The sequence below is a fragment of the Uloborus diversus genome, chromosome 1 (assembly GCF_026930045.1).
Source record: "Uloborus diversus isolate 005 chromosome 1, Udiv.v.3.1, whole genome shotgun sequence".
NCBI lineage: Eukaryota > Metazoa > Arthropoda > Arachnida > Araneae > Uloboridae > Uloborus > Uloborus diversus.
This window is the reverse complement of record NC_072731.1, coordinates 143,849,197-143,871,386: the sequence shown is the minus strand read 5'-3', so window position 1 is coordinate 143,871,386 and position 22,190 is coordinate 143,849,197. Positions and strand designations below refer to the sequence as shown.

General features: G+C 38.0%; 1 protein-coding gene across 2 annotated transcripts in view; it reads right to left on the bottom strand.

The window, feature by feature from the left end:
- Positions 1-324: 324 nt before the first annotated feature.
- The window catches only part of LOC129232618 (uncharacterized), a 58,542-nt gene continuing 36,676 nt past the window's right edge, over positions 325-22,190 (bottom strand). For both annotated transcript variants that reach the window (XM_054866753.1, XM_054866760.1), the window contains 2 exons: positions 8,254-8,373; positions 325-1,648 (listed from right to left, as the gene is read on the bottom strand). In XM_054866753.1, coding sequence (XP_054722728.1) covers positions 752-1,648; positions 8,254-8,283 — 927 coding nt within the window. In that variant the 5' untranslated portion in view covers positions 8,284-8,373 and the 3' untranslated portion in view covers positions 325-751. The remainder of the gene's footprint in view (positions 1,649-8,253; positions 8,374-22,190) is intronic.

The window sequence follows — 22,190 nt, the reverse complement described above, 5'->3', positions numbered from 1 at the left end:
CTTTTAAGTTCAATGAACAACATTAGATGGCAGAATAACAAAAAAAAAAAAAAAAAAAAATTTCGTAGGCTCAATTTCTCGTTAAAATCATCAAATTTTCAATTTTTCATTTATTCCAAAAAAAAACCCACATTTTGATTTGATAAAGAAAATAAATTATAAAGAAGAAGAAGAAGAAAACTAAACAATATTCGAATTCCGTTCTTAAATTGTTGCTAAAAATGATGAAAAATAAAGGTAATTTCATTAATAAAAGTTCACAAACTAATTTTAAGGTTGAACTTAAGCATTTTGGATTATGTTTTTAAACTGATTTGATTTGAACCACAAAAATCTTCGAAAGCCTGTATATATGAAAATTTTCAGCTGCCCAAAATCCACTAATATATGCTTTTATTTTTCATTGTTTTTGGCAACAATTAAAAAGCAACTACATCACTTCCGTCACACAAGTAGGTTGTTTATTAGAATTTCAAAGCCGTAGCATAAAAAGTTTCACTTAAAAATTGTGCTTATGAGTCAGTCCTGTAGTCTTATTCTAAAAATTAAAATGTTTTTAAAACTGAAATTTTAAACAAAAAAAGAAAAAGAAAAAAAAAGAAAGAAAGAAAACTGCCCCCTCCCATCTCTCCGACATGATTTTTTGGGGAACGAATTCATGTTACATCCATTGACTCGCTTCGCACTCATGCAAAGTATTTTCAAAATGCAGGTTCACGAGGGTAAATTCCAGCCACGTACATTTCCAAATTCACGACTCTGGATGCACCTTTCTCAATGCTTCCAATTCCTTGCGCATGTTTGCTATGCCTTGGTTGACTTGTTTTAACTTTATCGCATCATGTTTGTACTCAATATACAAATTTAGTCCTCGTACCGCAAGTTCACCCACTTGAATTGCGACAGCTTGTACTGGGGTGCAGTCGATGAAACTGTAAGCAACCATAGCTTGCGTTACAACATTGAGGAGAATAACATCTTCCCTTTCAAAGCCGTCGATGATATTCATCAAAATTGTCAGCAAATTGCGATTCCTGACTAGATCGATGAGTCTTTGTCTACATTCGCGGTTGTCCTCTGCGCATTCGGCCCATTCAATAGCTTTTGCCGGAGCCTCAACAGCATTTCTCAGGAACTCTTGAAATTCTTCATCGAAAAGTGACCATCCAGTTTCACCTGCGATAATTTCATCTAATTCTTGAATCGCTTTTGCTACAGCCTTGAACGACTGGCGGTCTGTTTCCAATATGGCGCTGATTTCCGACAAAAGGTTACCGATTTCTTGTCCTTTAGCGTCAGCCATTATATCACTGAGAGAACTCGTAACCAACCCGATCCAGAACGCTATTTGTCCTACAGTACTGGCATAAAAGACGCTTCCTGCTATTCTCATCACATTGCCAACCACGCCTGAGACTCGAGTATTTCGCCGTCTTCCCATGGCGTTTTCCAATTTGGTTTTCAAGGTTTCAACTAGATCGATTACACTGGGGTAATACTGAATGCCTCTTTCATCCAGAACTTTTATCAAGTTCTCCAATCTGCGCTTAACAGTTTCAGCAAAAGCCTGGATTCGAGCAGAGGAGTTGAGTTTGCGAGCGGATGTAGCATCGTGTAAGGCCTCCATGAGCTCACGTCGAAAATCTTCCTGCAAAAAAGAGGAAACCATTAAATAACATTATTCTATGTACTTCTTTTTATCAATACAAAATTTTCTCGGATTTACATCGCATTCCCTCTTTAACTGATAAATTACACATTTAAATTTAATACATACTTAAAAGATATTCTATAAAAATTAAAAATGTTATATACGTCAACCGTGTTAACTCTGCCGAAGCTATCAATCTTATCAGTAGCCTGCATAGGCGATCGTTATAAAAGACGATGCATCAATCTTTCTACATAAATGGCTATTTCTGTACGTAGGTAGGTATGTAAGCTTCAAAACCAATGGATCGATTTTAACCATTTTTCACCATAGATAGCTACATTATCAGGAAGTGACATAGGCTGTAATTTCCCCATTAAATGATTATTTTTATTATTTTTTTTACTGCATTGTAGTGGAAAATGAAACTGAAGTTTAAAAAATATTAAACTTGAATGATTTTGTTATTTTATATAGTATACAAAATGCCAAGCATTCTAAACAACGAAAACCAAAATATTCCGCCTCTCTTTTTCACTTTATCTATTTCATCTTTCGAAAGCTATTTTTATTGTGGAATTGATCACCATCGTTACGCTTTTGAAAATGGGGCAAAATGTAAAGTGTTATTGCAAGTATTTGCATTAAAAATTTTAAAACATGTCAAATGCGCCGTTTCAATTCAGAGCTTCATCGCCTTTGATATCACCGCTTCAAGTCGCCTAAGCTATCCATACTGGATCTTGTCGGATGACTCGTTGACTCTGCGTGTCTAAACGATTTGAATACTTCAGTTGAAGCAAATCCCTGCGGAAACGATAGGTTAATTTCAGTTCAATTCCGCGCCAAACACTCGTGCTGCCATCTAGTGATAGAATAACAAGTTAACTTCTATTGTAATTGTATTATAGTTGATTCAAAATTAACGAAAAAAATATTGACTGAAATGATTCGTAAAATTATTTTTCGAATAAGAAAGTGGTCAATTAGAAAAGAAAGCTCTTATTTTTTTTTCAGCGAAAAAAGGAGGACTTCCATTTAAAAAAAAAAGCTAGCTGTTTAAGTTCGTTCGAGATTTTTATAATTCATTACAAAATTAATGTAAAATTATGACATATAATCTATGTGTGTATGTTCCTTATACACAGGGCCTGATTATACTGAATAGGCCAACTAGGCCATCCATGGTCTATGGCCCCCGCTCTTTAGAGGCCTCAAATGGCTAAAATTAATGCAATGGATAAATTGTAAGGTTTAACTACATTAGGGTTGCCAAAAAAGCGTTTGGCTTAGAGCCCCCTGACATACTAATCGGACCCTGACTATACAATTCAACAGTTTACACCGGATCTCGACCAAATTTGGCAGAGGGACTTGGGCACCCCGAGAAGGAACTTAGGGGGATTTTCAAACTCCAAAAATGTACCGAAACGTTCGAAACTTAATTTTAGGAAAATGGCGTTTTACTGTTACATGAGGGCGAAAAAATGCTCGCAAAAATTAGAATAAAATATCTATAGAAACCTCTAATTTTATCCGTCAGATAAAATTTGTTCCTACGTTCTAAGGTAATTAGAACGTGAATTATAAATGTTCTTGACTAATTTCATGCTAAACTGTAGGTAAGCGTTCAATTAGAAATCCATTGTTGATAACGGTCATTGTTGAACAATGCTTTTATTAAGATTTGTAGCGTGAAGAAAATCATTAAGAAGAAAGATATGTTGTCGTCATCATAGGCGGATTTAGGACTGAGTTTCTGGGGAGGGGGGGGGGCAGGATTTTTTTTTTTTGGAGCAACATCTGTTGTAATCAAGGCTGGTTTAATTTCCATGGCCCTAAGCTTTTTCAGGTTTTGGGTCTCTTTTGTAGCCAACACAACTTTTACCTACCAACAACCTACCCAATTTTAGAGGGTCCGGGGGGTTTCTCCTCTGGAGGAATTTTTGTGAAATAGATATAAAATTGTGCATTTTGAAGCCTTATAAGGGGTAATTAGAAGTACCAAAATCGCAGAAAAAATAGCAAAATACTGTTTTGTAAATTGCGATAATAAACAGTAAATATAGTCTTCGGGTTGACAAATCAGTGACAGCAGTCCTCTGAGAGAAAAAGCGAGGGAGCTGCCCATTTGGACAATTCATAATTTATACACTTGATAAGAAATAAAATTGAAGCACCCTTTGCTTAGGAATTTCAAAGACTCATCTAATCTGTTTCAAGGACTCAAGAACAATTAAAATTATTTAAGGCACTTCATTTGCCCATTCCAGTCTGTAAAATTTTGTACTAGATTGTACAGTTTTACGGTATTGTTCAAACTTCGTAAGAAACGACTTCTTTAAGTTTTAAGGACAAAAAAATATAGATTTCTCATTGCAACATTTTTTTTTTTCAATTACAAGCAGTGCAGAAAACGAAAAGGAATCGAGGTAGTGTTTTTTCCCCCCGGGCTGAACAGATTAACAATATGCAGTAAAGTACACTGCTTGACAATTGCTAAGGAACAAGTGATTTATGCAAATTTGTACCTCAACCAGCTGGCCAATGGAAACAAATTCAAGTTCAGAGGACGTGGTAGATCGAGACTTGTTACCTGTATAAAAGACAGTGCATACACGCTGAAGTTTTGTACGAAAATTCACGCTATTTGGTTTCTAACAAAAATAGTGTTGGATGTTAAAAAGAGTTTTTCTCTGAAATTCTGTTTGGTTCTTGAAATATTTAAGAGTAAAATGTTAGCAAGACATCATTTGAGTACCTACGATAGTGGACGAGCGGTTGGACGACTGGAAGTAGGTCAAAGTCACCATTGTGGCTGCTGCAATTGGCGTATCAAAAAGTGCCATCTCCGCATTAAAGAAGGCCGCTGAAGGTGGAAATGTTTTGCAAAAGCTTGCCGGGGGTCGTGGTAGGAACACCACACCTTTCGAGGATCGCTATGTAGCCCTCGTGGTCAAAAGGAACAGAAATTTCACTCCTGGACAGATAGCTGCAAATCTTACAACCGCTACTAGTACGCATGTTTCTGCAAGAACCATCTCAAGGCGAGTAAATAATGTTGGTTTGTTTGCACGAAAGCTCGTACGTTGCATCCAAGTTCAACCACGCCATCGTCGAGAGATATTACGCTGGTGTAAGAGACATGTTGGTTGCGATCGTCAAAATTGGTCTTGAGTGATGTTCTCTGACGAATCTCGTTTCAGTGTGACAAGTGATTCTGGTCACCAACTACTGTGGAGAGAGCGTGGAACACGTTATGCACAAAAATTTGTTTGCGAACGTGATCGGTGCGGCCCAGGTGTGATGGTGTGGGCAGGCATCATGCACAATGGCAGAACACCGCTTCACATTTTTGAACAAGAAAGTGTTACTTCGCAAATGTATTGCAGAGAAGTTATGCTGGACCATGTTCGTCTTTTTGGGGGGCTGTAGATCCAGACTTTCTCTTTACGGACGACGATACACCGCCACACAGGAGCATTGAAGTGTCAGACACACTGCAAAGTGAAAACATTCCCCGTATGCAATGGCCTGCTTACTTTCCCCACTTAAATTCAATTTAACTTGCTTGGGAGGACCTTGGCAGACGTGTTGCGCGAAGAACCGTCCCTCCCAGAACAATACAAGAACTCAAATCCGCCTTGAGAGAGGAGTGGGAAAACATCCCCCAAGCACCCCTCAATAATTAATGGGAAGTATGGAAAACAGATGTAAAATGTGCATTAGTGTTCCTAGTAATCATACATCATATTCAGGTACTCATGTCTCCATCATTCTGACCTAGATCATTTTTTTGTGGTTGTTTGAAAATCATCTAAGTAGAATTATTTTTTTTATTCTTAAGTTTTTACTTCATTGATGCAGTAATATCTGTATGATTTTGTACTTATAATAAAGACACATCATCCCTACTAACTATATACTTCGTTCTGTTTATTTAATCATTATCTATTCTTAATTATTCCAAAAAACGTAATTGTTCCTTAGCAATTGTTAAGCAGTGTAAGATAGAAGCAAGCAATACAAAAGAATTTCCAAAATACTGCACTGCATTTGGGATTAAATAAACAGCAAGATATGAAAAATGTGAGTCATAAAATATAAAAATGCGAGAACCACGATTTTTACATTTTTGATGCAGGATGAGGCAAGGAACTAAATTTAACACATTTCAGCATTTATCCCTCTACCCCCCTTCCATTTGTTATAAATGCTTAAATTTATAGTTTGTATCCATACTTTTCCATTTTTTTTAAGATTTTCAAGCACTTTAAAATGAAATTTATTTTTTCAAGTTCTTTCCTTTTTCTTTTTTTTTTTTTGTTGAGGAACAAATCATGAAATTTTCGGGAGTGAGTGGCCTTCAACAAAGCGGGTGCCCTAAGCTATAGTTTGTTTAGTTTATAGGTAAATTCATTTTTTTAAAAATCTTTGTTTCAGTTTCTAATTTGTTGAAATAATCATTAATTGTTCTAAGTATTGCAGCTGAATACATAGCTCGTTCAGTGGATATTTTCATTTATATACTTGCCCTAATAATTTTCAGTTCAAAGTAGTCGTTTTTAACACATTTCTGCATCCCAGTTACTACTTGTAATACCCCCAATGTACGGTGCTCCCCCCCCCCCGAGAAAAGGACGGTCGCTATTCTCTTCATTTTCTTTTTATGAACTATTCAAAAAAAAAAAAAAAAATGATTTTTTTCTTTTAAGGTTTTGGAAGGTGTTTGTTACTATGTGTAAAGTTCTCCCAAAACTGGGGGGGGGGGGTCATTCCCCCCCCATAAATCCGTCCATGGTTGTTATTTTTCTTCCCTTCGAATATGAACAAATACAATTCTGGTTTTTGTTTTGAAGCTTTTTCTGAAATCGGGGGATTTAAAATTTTCCCTTTTTGGTTATTTTCCACAATCTGTCAAGGAATTTCACATTTTTTTTTTGTTCAAGCCTTGTTTGTTAAATACGCGTCACTTGAAGTAATTTTTATTTTCGGGGTAGACCGTGCAAAGCCGGGTGAAACAGGCTAGGAAATAAAAATCATTTTCAGAACCCGGAAGAGGTATAATCGATGAAATAAAGCTTGTAATCCAAATGTCGTTGCTTTCAGCGGGGGAAGTGGAGGGGGCATTAACAAAATTTAGCGTGATGTTATATAACCTGTAGCCTTCTTCAATAAATTAAACTATTCAACACAAAAAGAATTTTTCAATTCGAACGAGTAGTTCCTGAGATCAGCGCGTTCAAACTAACAAACTCTACAGCTTTATATTACTAGTATAGATGATATTTACATTTCTAAAAGTTATGCTACTCTGTAAAACTTATTTATTCATTTCTATTTCTGCCGAGTGTGTGTTAATAATATTAATTTTGGATAGTGTAATGAAAAAATTTTGTATTCTCATGAAAGAAGTTCTTGCCTGTGTAATGGGTTTTTGTTAATCATTTTACAACGTTTGATATTTTTCATCGCAGTGTCATTGTTTTAACTTTAGCTTACGAACAATCTAAAATGTAATTGTTTTCATTTTCATGATATACTTCTGTAATTGAACTTGTTAACGTATCGCCACAGATGGCAGCCCTTGCGACGCGGAAAGAGACTGAAAATAACGGTTCGCCTGCGGAAGAGCTTGGCGTATAAGCAAAACAACGATTTCTGATCACTTGGGGAATCGTACAGGAAAGAAAAAAAAAAAAAAGCTCGATAATTGGGTGCCACCACGAATTGAACGAAAACAGAAGCGGCGCGACGATTGGGACCGAAAAATGGGGTGGAGGGGGTGCAAAAAAAAAAAAAAAAAAAAAAAAAAGGAAAAAAGAAAAAAAGAAGCCATTGGATTTTGAGCGGCAGAAACACTTACATTATTTACCCCAGGGTATTTTGAGACGTCACAAACACTTGGTAATAATTTCATTCAACAAGTATGGCTTGTTTAAGTAAAACAATTGATTTACTAATATCTAAACAATGGATACATAAAATGCTAAATGTAATGAATGATAAATTCTAATTCGTAAACAGATATACAAAGTAAAACAAATAATTATGTTTTGAAAATTTTGACATTTCTACATTTTTTTATATTTTCTAGTTTTGGTTTCTAAATTGGAAAACAAATCAAATAAATGAAACAAAAAAAGTGAGGGCGGGTGGGGGGAGGAATCGAAAAGAAAATAAAAAACACGAAAATCGGAAACATGTCGCGCAACTGACCCTACAGAAATTGAACGAATTGGAATACGAAACTCTACCTCATCCTCCATATTTGCCTGACCTCTCTCCGACCGATTTTCACTTTTTTAAACATCTGGATCATTTTCTGCAGGAAAAATGCTTCAGAAACCAAGACGAAGCCAAAAACGCATTTAACAACTTGATCGCGTCCAGACGGCATAAATAAACTTGCATCTCGTTGTAAAAAATATATTGATTCGGCTGGTGCTAATTTTGATGAATATAAAATTTTTTGAGTTGAGTTATGATACTTTAAAGAGATAGGTTAAGAACCTGCATTGTTTTCCGGACCACCTGATGGCTTCAACATTATTTTCAAAAAATCCAAGTTTACTAATGATAAATTGATATATTGTACTTACTTGTTTGGAAGCCATAGTTTTTTCAGACATAGTCACTAATCTTTTAAGAATATTTACATCCAACGTTTTTGCATTTGAGCTGAACGAAGCAGGACAACGTCGTTAAAATGTTATCCAAACCTAAAAGAGAAGTTGGAAGTACAGTAGTTTAGAGCAGGGTTCCCCAAACTGTTTCTTGTGTGGACCATTGAGTGGTTAAAAAAATATATGAACCTAAACTATACACTCTTTGTCAAAACCCCACTAAACCCTTCTTTTTCAAAAAAAAAAAAAAAAAAAATCTTTATGAAGGGAGAATTTCCTAAAATCTCACAACAAATATTCACTTTTAAAATAAGAAGCATTGATTTCGCAGGAAATTCAAGCAATTTAAAGAAAACCTCAAACTATTCGGGATTTCGAATTGGAGACTTTCAAGTTGCACTGTGTAAGGAAAAGAAAGCAAGATTATTTATTTATTTATTTTATTTATACTGCAGAAGCTAAACAGCTTCACATACATCGAGAACTCCGTACAAAGCGCCTCGCCTTGCAACACAACACAGCAAGGTTTACAGCACACGGGAAGGAAATACCTCCTAGGGCAACGGCGGGAATCGAGCCCATGACCTCCGGCTTAGAAGACGAAGCTTCTCCCTCCAAGCCATGAAGGCGCCAAAACAAGATTTGATTTTGAAAAAAGAAAAAAAAAACAACTTTTTAACAGAGGAACATTTCACAACGTATAGCATACAAGAATTTATATACAGTTGGAAAAAAAAAAAAAAATCCCGACCCCGAGAGCAAGGAGAGGAGAGGATAATATTGTAACGGATTCGGTGCGACTTCCACTTTCTTGAAATGAAGACACAGTTCTTGATAAAAGCACAGGAAATTTATTTACACTATGTACAGGAAAGATCGTCAACAACTGCAAAATTATTCATCAGCAATTAAGCAATTATCACGCAACACCGTAAACTCAACGTTTACACACGTATTTACTTCCAAATACGAAAACAACACAGCGAAATGCCTCGCTAGAAACAGAGCTAATACACACACTCAGTTCGAAATCTGAATCGAAACTAACTGTTTATCCATCGCTAACGGCTTTTATACACCGAAAAGAATTTTCCACAACATTCTTACCTCTTCGCGAAATGCGTAGACCGTTATCGAACAAAAAGGAAATAGAGGGGTCGTATACTTTAGCCATATGAAAAAGGGGTTGTATATTCATTACGGGAAACTATTTACAGGTTACGTTCCTACAATAATTACTATTTACAGAATTTGTAACATTGCCCCCTTCCTAAGGACTGCACGTCCCGGGCAGTACAATCCCCAGAAAGGGTGCCAAACTTCTATCACAAGTTTACAAATATACACATTAATTAATAACTAACAGATACAGAAAACACAATAATAACAAGAAATATTACTAAACATTAAAAGCAAAAATTATCTACAACTTTTATGTTATCAACCATGGTTGTTTACGTAATACTCATGAACTATGGCCATAGTATGGGGCTAACCGATCATAATGTACAACCCTAGGTTTTGCATTAGGTGATTTTTGGATCCTCACTACGACGTCATTTAGTCGGTTAACGACTTTGTAGGGTCCATCCCAATGCGACTGCAATTTGGGTGAAAGACCTTTCCGTCGGATGGGATTCCATAACCAAACCTTGTCGCCTTCGTTGAATTCATGTCCAGTAGACCTTGTGTCGTATCTGGTCTTCATCTTCTCCGCCGCGATGTTGATTCGCTCTCGTGCGAAGTTATGAACGTCTTCCAACCGGGCCTGGAGATCCTGGATGTACTCTTCAGGCGATGAAGGCGCATCCGGAGGACGACCGAAGACGAGATCACAAGGTAGCCGAAGCTCTCGTCCGAAGAGCATCTGAGATGGGGCAAATCCGGTAGTCTCGTGGACAGCACTGCGGTAGGCCAGCAGGAACAAAGGTAGCTTCTTGTCCCAATCCTGTTGATTTCTGGATACCATAAGCGAGAGATTATTTAGGATTGTGCGGTTAAATCTCTCCACCATGCCGTCCGATTGTGGGTGTAGTGGTGTTGTCCTAGTTTTCTCAATTCCGAAAATTTGACATAGGCCCTTAAACACAGCAGAGATGAAATTCCTCCCTTGATCGGAATGAATCTGCAAAGGTGTTCCGTATCTCGAGATCCAATGTTGGACTAGAGTCTCTGCTACGGTGGTAGCCTCTTGATCTGGAATGGGATATGCTTCCGGCCATTTGGTGAAGTAGTCGATGGAAACAAGAATGTATTTGTTCCCATCAGCAGTTCTTGGAAGAGGACCCAGGATGTCGATCCCAATTCGTTCGAAAGGAGCTCCAACGTTGTACAGATGTAGCTTCCCTCTGCTTCTCTTCTTCGGTCCTTTACGAGCAGCACAGGCGTCACAAGAATGGCACCACTTCTCCACGTCATCCTTCGCCTTGCTCCAGAAGAAGCGCTCCCGAACTTTATTGAGAGTTTTCAAGACACCAAAATGTCCTCCAGTCGCACTACTATGTATTTCTTTCAGAACATCTGAAATTCTGGATCGAGGAAGTAGTAACTGCCACCTAGATGTCTTGCCGTCGTCAGATTCCCATTTCCGGTGTAGCACGCCGTTCCGTAAATGGAGTGAGTTCCATAAAGCCCAGTATCTTTTTGTTGCAGGACTGAAGATGGAAACGTCCTGCCAGCTAGGGCGTCGACTGTCACTTTCCATGAACTCTAAAATTGGTTTAATGTCGGGGTCTTCAAGTTGATCTTTTCGAACTTGGTCGTCACTCCATGGATCAGGTTCTGATGATATTGGAGTCACTGTCACCTGATAGGCGGTAGGGCTAGTCGTTCCATACTGTTTCTCGATTCGGGAACAATAGTGGCAGTTCTCAGGACAGGGTCTCCTTGATAAAGCGTCAGCATTACCGTGAGATAACCCTTTTCGATGCTTGATCTCCATGTCATATTCCTGGAGCCGCTGTATCCATCTGGCTATCTGGCCTTCTGGATTCTTGAAGTTCAAAAGCCAAGTTAACGAGGCATGATCTGTCCGAAGCAGAAATTTTCGGCCGTAGAGGTAATGATGGAAGTGTTCTACAGCTTTCACTATGGCCAGTAACTCCTTTCTGGTGACGCAGTAATTTCGCTCCGACTTTGATAAGCATTTGCTCCAGTAAGCGATGACATGTTCATTTCCGTCAATTTCTTGGGATAAAACAGCTCCAATTCCCTCGTTGCTCGCATCAGTGTCCAGGATGAAGGATTTTTCAGGCTGAGGATAGGCGAGGATAGGCGTTGATGTTAAAGCCTCCTTCAGTCGTAGAAATGCATCTTCGCATTCTTTGGACCATTCAAACTTTTGCTTGCTCCCCGTCAGCTTATGCAAAGGTCGTGCAATGTTGGAAAAACCCTTCACAAACTTCCTGTAGTACGTGCAGAGCCCCAGGAAACTTCGCAACTGATGGATGTTTTCGGGACGACTCCAACTCCTGACCGCAGATACCTTCTCTGGATCGGTTTGCACACCCTCAGAAGAGATGATGTGACCAAGGTAGTTCACTTCCCGGCGGAACAAAATACATTTGGACGGGCTTAACTTCAGATTGGCTTCCTTAAGCTTTTGCAGCACCTTCCTAAGATTTGCCAGATGTTCTTCGAAGCTGCGTCCCACGATGATGATATCGTCTAAGTAGACCAGACAGGATTCGTAAGAGAGTCCTCTTAACACTGTCTCCATAAGACGCTCGAACGTAGCTGGTGCATTGCAGAGGCCGAAGGGCATCACTTTAAACTGCCATAAGCCTTGTCCCGTTGTAAACGCTGTCTTCTCTCGATCCTCAGGGTGTATCTCAACCTGCCAGTAGCCGCTCTTCAAGTCCAGGGTCGAAAACCACTTGTGTCCGGAAAGAGTGTCCAAGGTATCGTCTATCCGTGGAAGAGGGTAACTGTCTTTCTTGGTGATTTCATTCAGTCGTCGGTAATCGACACAAAATCTGGTGGAGCCATCTTTCTTTCGGACCAAGACGATGGGAGAGGCCCAAGGACTGGATGACGGTTCGATTACATCATTCTCCTTCATCTCTTTCAGGAGGGTTTCAACCTCTTCCTTCTTAGCGAACGGTAGTCGTCTTGGATGCTGTTTAATAGGGGGGTGTTCTCCAGTGTAAATCCTATGCTGCGTTAAATTCGTACGGCCAACATCCTCCGATGTAGATGAAAACAGATGTTTGAAGTCGTCCACCAATTGTTCCGCAGCAGTTCTTTGATCCTTCGATAAGGGTGCACTACCAATTAACTTCGACGTCAAGGACTCAGAAGACACAGTTTCGGGGGAATTGATTCTTCTAATGATGCAGTTTACTGGAGTACAAGTTGCCAACACTTCACCTTTTCGGATATTCCTTGGCCTTTCACTCACGTTGGCGACTCTCACAGGAATTACATCCTTAGAAAGGTCCACAAGCGTAGATGCTACCAGTACTCCTTTTAGGCTATTGCTTAGGTTAGGGTATTCAATGAGTCCAAATCGAAAACTATTGCTTTCTTCAAGGGAGCCAGGTATTAATGATTCTGACCTTGAGGGAATCGATAAATCTGTTTGAGCTATTATTTGATGAGCGGATTTTACATCACTCTCTGCAGGGAAAACGGCTATGTCTTCTCTCATCGAGTGCAGCTCATTAGTCTTGAAGTCGAGAGTGAAGTCATATTTCTTCAAAAAGTCCAATCCGAGAATGAAGGGGTCCGTGATATTAGCGACGAATGCCGTATGATGGTAGGTGGCATTCCCAAACACTATTTTCAAGTCCACTTTACCGTCAATCTCAATTTTGTCACCTGTCACAGTCTGGAGACTTACGCGTGGCGATGTCCACAGCAGTTTCAATCCAAATTCACGAGCCACATCTGTCCTAATGATTGTCACATTGGCTCCAGTGTCAACAATCAGTCTGCAGGGGTTCCCATTTACATGTGCGTAAATGAAAAGTCCATCACTGCCACTACTAGAAGAGGAAATCTGCAGAGCTCTAGTGGTGGTGATTTCCTTCCCTCGCGTAGCTTGTCGAGCCGGACAACTCCTTCGCAGGTGTCCTTTACTACCGCATTTCCAGCACTTCTGCTCTTGTTTCTTTTGGGCTGTTATGCTGCTCAGATGTCTTGTCAAGTCACCGAGTTGTCTCTCAAGTTCAGCGAGGTGGGACAACCTGGAATCAGACTCATCAGCTTCCTTTGTCCGGATTAGATGGCGATCCACACGGGTTGCTTCTTGGGCGGCCTCGTATCTCATCGCATACACAACGGCAGAATTCAGGTCTTTGACATCCGCCATCCGTAGAGCTTTCTGGATTTCCGGATCTCGAACCCCGTCGATGTAGTAGTTGAGTGCCAGGTTGTCTCGAACATCCGCAGGGCAGTCGTAAAAAGCAAGATGAGACAGTCTCTCGATGTCCGCCGCAAGCTCTTGCAGGGTTTCCCCAGTTTTCTGGAAACGGGACTTCAACTGGAGTCGGCTGAAATCTTTCTGGCACTTTTCACCGAAGCGAAGCTCCAACGCAGCTGTGAGGGCGGCGAAATCCAGGCGCTGGCTGTCCGGAAGGGTCTGGAGAATGTCCGCTGCGTCACCTCTCAGGGATGCTGCAAGATGACAGGCCTTGGTAGCAGAGTCCCATCCGTTCGCTTCCGCCACTATCATGAATTGAGTTTTGTAAACCTGCCACGAAGTTTTCCCATTAAATGTGGCAAGTTTAATGGACGGTCGAGCAACCGATGTGGGAGCGCCAAACTGTACAGAGCTGCTTTCCGCGGTCGCCAATCTCCTTTCCAGGTCTTTAAAGATGTCTTCTTTAAGTTGATGAAATTTTCTATCTTCTTCTTCCAGTTTATTTTCTACAGCATTGCATCGGCCTTCAACGGAACTTAATTTTTCTTCAAATTTCTCTTCGATTTTATTTTCCACTGCGATGAATCGGCCTTCAACTGCCTCAAACTTTCCTTCAATAGCATCAACTCGATGCTCTATCTCATTAAATTTATTTTCCATCACAGTCTTTACCGAAGTAAGATCGTTTTTAATTTCCTCTTGGTTAGAAACTAGGTCATTTTTCAGCACCGTTAAATCACTTTTCAATTGGTTTTGATTAGCCGCCATATCATTTTTTAATTGTTCTTGATTAGCTGCCATATCATTTTTTAATTGTTCTTGATTAGCTGCCATATCATTTTTTAATTGTTCTTGATTAGCCGCCAAACTTTCGGTCAAGTCACTTTTCACAGCATTAATTGCTTCCAGAAGTTGTTTTAATTGGTCATCCATTGCGCGAGTAATCACCATAAAAATAAAGTCCAAATTTAAAAAGTCTTTATGAAAAAAAAGTCCAAAGTCACACTTACTGCAAGAAAGTCCTGAAGTGGCCCCACGTTGGGCGCCAATTGTAACGGATTCGGTGCGACTTCCACTTTCTTGAAATGAAGACACAGTTCTTGATAAAAGCACAGGAAATTTATTTACACTATGTACAGGAAAGATCGTCAACAACTGCAAAATTATTCATCAGCAATTAAGCAATTATCACGCAACACCGTAAACTCAACGTTTACACACGTATTTACTTCCAAATACGAAAACAACACAGCGAAATGCCTCGCTAGAAACAGAGCTAATACACACACTCAGTTCGAAATCTGAATCGAAACTAACTGTTTATCCATCGCTAACGGCTTTTATACACCGAAAAGAATTTTCCACAACATTCTTACCTCTTCGCGAAATGCGTAGACCGTTATCGAACAAAAAGGAAATAGAGGGGTCGTATACTTTAGCCATATGAAAAAGGGGTTGTATATTCATTACGGGAAACTATTTACAGGTTACGTTCCTACAATAATTACTATTTACAGAATTTGTAACATTATATTACTCTAAGGAAACTACTTCACTACTAAAAATAATAATAACAGAACTCGCTTTCTTACCACATTATAGCAATAAATTGCTGTCTCTTGATAAGAGTCTACATGGCCCATTGAAAAATTATAGTAATTCCGCTTGTGATTCTTGAATGATGAATAATCCAGGAAAGCCAATGACGATTTACGACGTATTAACTTTGGTAAGAGTTGCTTTTCCACAAGAAGCCATGTAATTTCCCCATAAATATTATGAATGATTTCAAAAGAACTGATATGTTTCTCTGCAATACAAACATTTTTCAGAACTGTGACTTCATGATCGGCCAGATTCCCAATCTCTTGGATCTATGAGTGAATCTGTTTGTCCCAGAAGCACCAATGTTGGAAGAAAGTAATAAAACTGGATATACCTGTCCTAGAGCAGATTCAATTGCTACTTTATTACAAAATTCAGATTTAGAGTTTCTTACTGAAGATAGCGCTATACATCAGCTATACTCACATCGCCTCTGAGCGGTACTTCAGATCATATACGACCTTATCCTAAAGCTGGAGAGGGTCAGCTCAAAAAGAATGGAAATGAAACAGGTCTACAACAATACTCTTTAATACTCCTGTCAAAAAGGCTCTTCAGGAAGAAAAAAATCGTATCAGAAAAACGCAAATCATCACAAAAAGTCCCCAAAACATACAAGAAATCTCTGAATCCAAGAAAAAAGGAATGTAAACCCAAATGAAACATAAAAAAGAACGTAGGCAAATAAAATAGTCCATTTCAATTTTCAAATAATATTTGCATTTTTCAGCATTTACTGCTAAATTCAGTTAAACCTCTTACTTGTAGTAACATACCTAATTTTAAAGCAATTACAATACTAATTTCGCTTTTTTTCATTCATTGGTAAGTTTTACTTGCTTATTTAAAGCATCATTGAGGCTTTATATGAAATTTTCTATGATGAGTTTTTCTCAATAACTCATAACTTACCCCATACGGCTTGCCAACTTACCCCGTGACGGCGCAAGTGTGCGAACTCTGCGAAGGTTCACAAAAAATTATTTAAAAATTAGACAAAGCATAGTACTGCAAAAACAAAAATACGACTTTATTGCTGATACCATACAGATTATCCTAGCAATATAAGAAAAATTTTCTACATTATTTAAAACCTTTAAAAAATAAAATTTAAAAAGTTCGCCAACTATCACCGATTTCCCCTATACTCCCAGTAATCCATTACGCGCAATATGTGTATGCGATCATATACATAAAATGTCATAATATGAAAATCTTTGGAGCTTGAGGGTAAAGGCTATGTCTTTGAAAAGAGTTAGAGAGTATACGGCGTATATGGAGTATCCGCTATTGGAACACCACTGAATTCTGACCAGTCGTCGAGTGTACACGGGCCCTTAAACCGGGAAGACTACGGAATTATTCAGAAATTTCTGTATCTTAAGAAAAACTATAAGAGTCCGTTTAAGGGATGGTTGTAAGCATTACTAGAGTCTTTTACTGCAAGAAAGTAACCGGAAAACACATGGTACAGGATATCTTTTCAAAATAGATGAGTTGGGAAATTTTCTCCAAATGATTTGATCCTGATTCTGTATCCTGAAACCAAGACTCTGTGTTAAAAAAAATTGCACGTGTATATGCGAGAGGACATTAGTTTTTGCAAACAACGCTTTGGATCATGCACATGAATTCCTTAACTCCCGTAACTTCTCAAAACATCTCTTCATACTGTTAAAATTAAAGGCGATAGCCAAATAAATTTTATTGCGCAACTTTAATTTGCATAATATATGCAATGGAATTGGACCGCAATTAAAATCACTACGGAATAATATGATTGAGATTATTGTTCTTACATCACCAACAGCATATCAGTTGGCTCACTTTCTTTGCATCCCCATGGTCCCTGCATAAATAATTTTCCAATTTAAGTGATCACAATTTCCAATGAAAATTCCTTATGCCGTCACCATCATCAAATCTGAAGTTCAAACGTACAACTGTAAGATATGTAGCACAACGTTACATACGGAGAGATTGCATTGTTCATTGGGGATTATACATTGGTCTCTCTTGATCAGGAAATGAGGTAAATGAATTTGTTTTAAATCTCATAAAAATGAAATAAAAGATATTGCTTATTATTAAATTTTAAACTAAAAATTACCTGCATAATATTCCTTTAAGATAAATAGATTTTTTTTCACCCCCGAATAAGGTCGGGACCGGCCGCTAGTAATAAGATAAGAAAATAAAGAGTGATTTGAGGATGCATTTACTATTTTGAAGCCTTGAGTTTGTGCTGATTGAAAATATCGGACATATGTCAAAATATCCGATACATATCAAAATATCGGGTAAATTCCGATATTTTTGAACCCTGGCAAGCGTAGAGCGCAATATTTAATTCGCTTCTTGATTATTATAACGTGGAAACGCGGTAGTAGAGATGCGCCAAAGTACATCATTTGTGACGTAATAAAAAACCAAGCCTTATTTTCAAAAGTGGGTATTTAAAAAAATTAATTAAAAAAAATTAGCGTTGGGAAAATCAGTCTTTTTTTCCCATGTTTTTTGCTTATTCTATCAATTTCAGTGACTTATTACTTTTGACTGAAGGAGACAACCCCATTAATTTTGAATTTTTTTCAAAAAAGCTATAATTAAAGTTCTACATGACACGTAAATTCGGAACAAGTTCCATCTGACGCAGAAAAAAATGGTTCTTTCGATTGATATCAATATTTTTCACGTGCGAGTGAATTTTCACAACCAAAATTGGGGAAGAAAGAAAATTCGATCTTTTATTAATATCTTCTACAAAGATGACATCTAGCTAAGAACACTCATCACGTCGCCTTTTTTTAAACTAAAAAGAATTCTTAAAATCGGCTCCTCCGCTTAGACGCTACGGTGCCACAGACAGGAGACACATCAAACTTATAACCTCCTTCCTATTTGCGTCGGAGGTGGAGATGGAAACGTTTGAGGGGAAAAAAACGGGCGTTTTCGGACAGTTTTTTTTTCCCGAAAGCGTTTAGTTCCCTTCAGGAAAAATTGAAAATTTCGAAACAACACACACACACACACACACACATATATATCTATATATATAAAAATCTCGTGTCACGATGTTTGTTCGGGGTAAACTCCGAAACTACTCAACCGATTTTTCTCAAATTTCATATCTATGTATCATTTGGTCCAACTTAAAAGATAGGATAGTTTTTATAATTTTTTATTGCAAATTTCATATCAATTGTACACTAATAGTGTGAATTAATTGTTTAGTTCTAAAAATTCTTCATAGATGTCAGTGTAAGTCGTACTCTAACATCGTATGACTTACTACTAAAAACACCATGATAAAAAAACTCAGAAATGTTGCTTAGAATTTCCGTATAACGTTTCGGGATATTACAGGTTATTATTCACTTCTTGAAAAAATCAACTATATTTTTCAAAACGTTTCCTTGAATTGCTACAAATTGCAGATTTCACACCGTTGTGAAAAATATTTTTCTCCACCAGTATCAAGATTAACTAAACGTATTTAATAGGTGTATCGGTTTCGGAGCGATTGCGGTTCATCCAGATTGACTCAGCACTCAATGAGTGTGAAAAGATATCTGGAATCACGAAGCTTTGCAAGAGTTGCAGAGGAACTACATTCGAGCTACTTACTTGAGAGTCTGTCTTCGCGTTGGCAATGCGTGAATTAATGCTCTGAGAGCTTACTTAGAAAAGCAGGAAGGTTCCGGGCTATTATATTAAATCTGCGTTAGGCTTCTCTGAGGGTGCCAGAATCATAACGGCCGTAAACCAAGAAGACTACTGAGTTCTTCAAAAATATTCCAGGTTAATTTCAGGAAGGTTAATGAATTTAAGCGGAAAACAATTATTTTCTTTCCTTTGTTCCCCAAAAGATTTTTAATATCATTAATTCTTGCAAAGATACGTTCGCAACAGAAAATTGCAGTGACAATTGCATCGTCAGGCATTGCTGCTTCTTTTTTTTAGATGGGAGACGAACAGCACATTCAGCTTTAAAGTTGCCTATTAGATATTCATAACAAACAAAACGCAATGTCTAACGTTAAATAAAATTAAAAAAAAAAAAAAAAAAAATCGTGGAATGGCTGTAGTGTTGCAAAGGAGTGAAATTATAATTTGGGATAAGTGTACTATGGCTCATGAGTAAAAGCATTCATTCGAAGCACATCCTAGGATTGTGCAAGATTTGAACGGCAACGATAAAGTTTTAGGCGAAATCATCTGAATACTGTCTGGGGACTTCCGGCAGACATTACCAGTTATTCCGATGAAATCAACGCATGTTTAAAACCAGTGTTTTTCAACCTGTGGGTCGCGACCCCCCAGGGGGTCGCGAAGCCTTTGTAGGGGGGGTCGCGAGAACTCAGTAAAAAATCAATAAATTTTAAAAAGGTAGATATATTAAGAAAAAAGTCGCGAGAACTCAGTAAAAAATCAATAAATTTTAAAAAGGTAGATATATTAAGAAAAAAGTTTACAAAATGATACTCGTTATGTTATTTATACACATTACACATTAACATACTACACATATCACACATTACCAAAAAATAAAATCTTCGAGTACTCGTTCATTTTAATGTGAAGGTTGCGCTTGATTTTGTTCAATCAATTTCTCCCATCGTGGATCCGTTTTTGCAACATTAAGTATTAAATCGTTTTCCAAATTTAAGCGATTCCTTAGTTTACTTTTTATTTGGGCCATTGATGAAAATGTCAACTCGCACAAGTACGAGGTAGCAAATGGAATCAAACACTTCAAAGCCTCGTTTGTTAATTCTGGGTATTCTGTTTTTCTTTTTAACCAAAAGGTATCCAAATTTTCAGACTTGAATTCCAATTGTAACATCCCATCGGCAGATAATTCTAGCAGATTCTCTTTGAGCTTAGTTGCTAAATTCGCCTCATTTATAGCTGCATTTAAAAACGGATTTAAGATCCATCTTTGCCCAGTGCTATCCGATATCTCTTGCACTGAGAAGTAATGACATAATTCTTTCTTCAAATTATCTAACACCATTTTCATACCAGATATATATGAATTGATGTTTATCTCGCTTCCGACTTCTTCAATGAAAGACTGTGTCGACGAAAATGAATCAAAGTTGTTTTGATTTATAGATGATGACCAGAATTCAATTTTTTTGATAAAGGCATGGAGTTTGTCTTTTGCTGTAATGACATTTTCCCTCCGCCCTTGAAGACTTTTATTCAAGTTATTTAAATGCTCAAATAAGTCCGAAAGAAAAGCCAGTTTCAAAAGGAATTCCGGGTCAGAAATGAATTCAGAGTAATGTGACTTGGCTTGCTGTAAATATACTAATAGTTCAGCGCGAAGTTCCATAACTCTGGTCAGTACTTTGCCTTTCGATAACCACCTAACCTCTGTATGGTAAAGCAAATTTCGGTGGAGAGCCCCCATATCATCACAAATGAGTCGAAACAATCGAGTCTGCAACGCTTTTCCTTTAATAGAATTTACAATACTAATAATAATATGTAGAACTTGACTGTATTCTTGTGGCAAGGTTTTGGCTGCAAGAGCTTGGCGATGGAGATCTGTTCTTTCAGTCTAGCAATAAATCCACTCTTCGCACCAGTCATGGCTTTTGCTCCGTCACTACAAATAGCAATGCATTTTTGTGCCCAATCGATATTCATATCTTGCGTAGCTTCAATGAATATGTCATGCAAGCATTGACCTGTAGTATTTGTGGGAAGTGTCTTGCAAAATAGTATTTCTTCAATTAATTTTTCATTGGATTCAAAACGCACAAAAGCTACAAACTGCGCACAACCCGCAATATCCGTTGATTCATCAAATTGCAAGGACACAAAAGAACTTTTCTTTATTTTTTCTATGACTTGATCACGAACATCAGTCGCCATATTGCTTATCCGGCGTTGAATAGTATTGTCAGAGAGAGGTATACTTTTGAGCTTTTCGATCTCTTGCTTGCCAAACATAATCTCTGCTATATCTAAAGCCGCTGGTAAAATCAAATTTTCGGCGATAGTGTGAGGTTTTCCTGCTTTAGCCACACGAAAAGCTACTCGATAACTAGCAAGCAACGCTTTCTCATTTAGGTTGGACATTTGTCCTATAGCAGTTTTTTGATGTTCAAGAGCTTTTAATTTTCGCTCAAAAAATTCCACGGGTTTATTTTTTTCATTAGGATGTTTTGTGTTTAGGTGGCGTACCAACTTCGATGGCTTCGTGCTTTCTCTTGACAAAATTTCAAAGCAAATTACGCACTGCGGTTTATTGTCAATCACAGTAAACCCAAATTTCAAATAATTCTCGTCATAAAGACGTTTTTTCTTTATTCCACTACTCCCGCTAGACGTTGATAGTTCTGATGATCTTTTCAGAAATTTATCCATTTTCAATGAAAACAAACAACACAAATAAATACGTAAAACAAGTGTTTGATATCTTACACACAGTCCGTATAACACCGTAGTTTCACTTCCGAATCGTTTTCACGTATCGCGGTCTTGCTTCCGATTTCACTTGCTTTGCGCTCATGCACTCAACTGCAACTGCCGTAGCCGACCGCCCCTTTTATAGGCCTGCGCATTCTAGCGAGAATCATCTCGAAGCGTAACGAAACGTCTCGAAACCTGTGGACCTTTCGCGCGGGGGACTACCAGTGCCATCTGTCGGTAGCACTCGGAACCTGTACTGTTTTACGTACTTAATTATATATTTATATTCGAATCCTAATAACGCAAACGCCTAAAACTTTTGTATGGATTAAATATTTTTAACATACATAAAATAAAAAAGGTCGGGGGGGGGGGGGGGGGGTCGCGAAATATTTTTTGATACTAGGGGGGTCGTGTCATGAAAAAGGTTGAAAAACACTGTTTAAAACAATCGTTTTTATAGCGTAATGTCGAGATAATGCGATTGGCCATGAACATGCGAGTATAAACGCAAAATAAT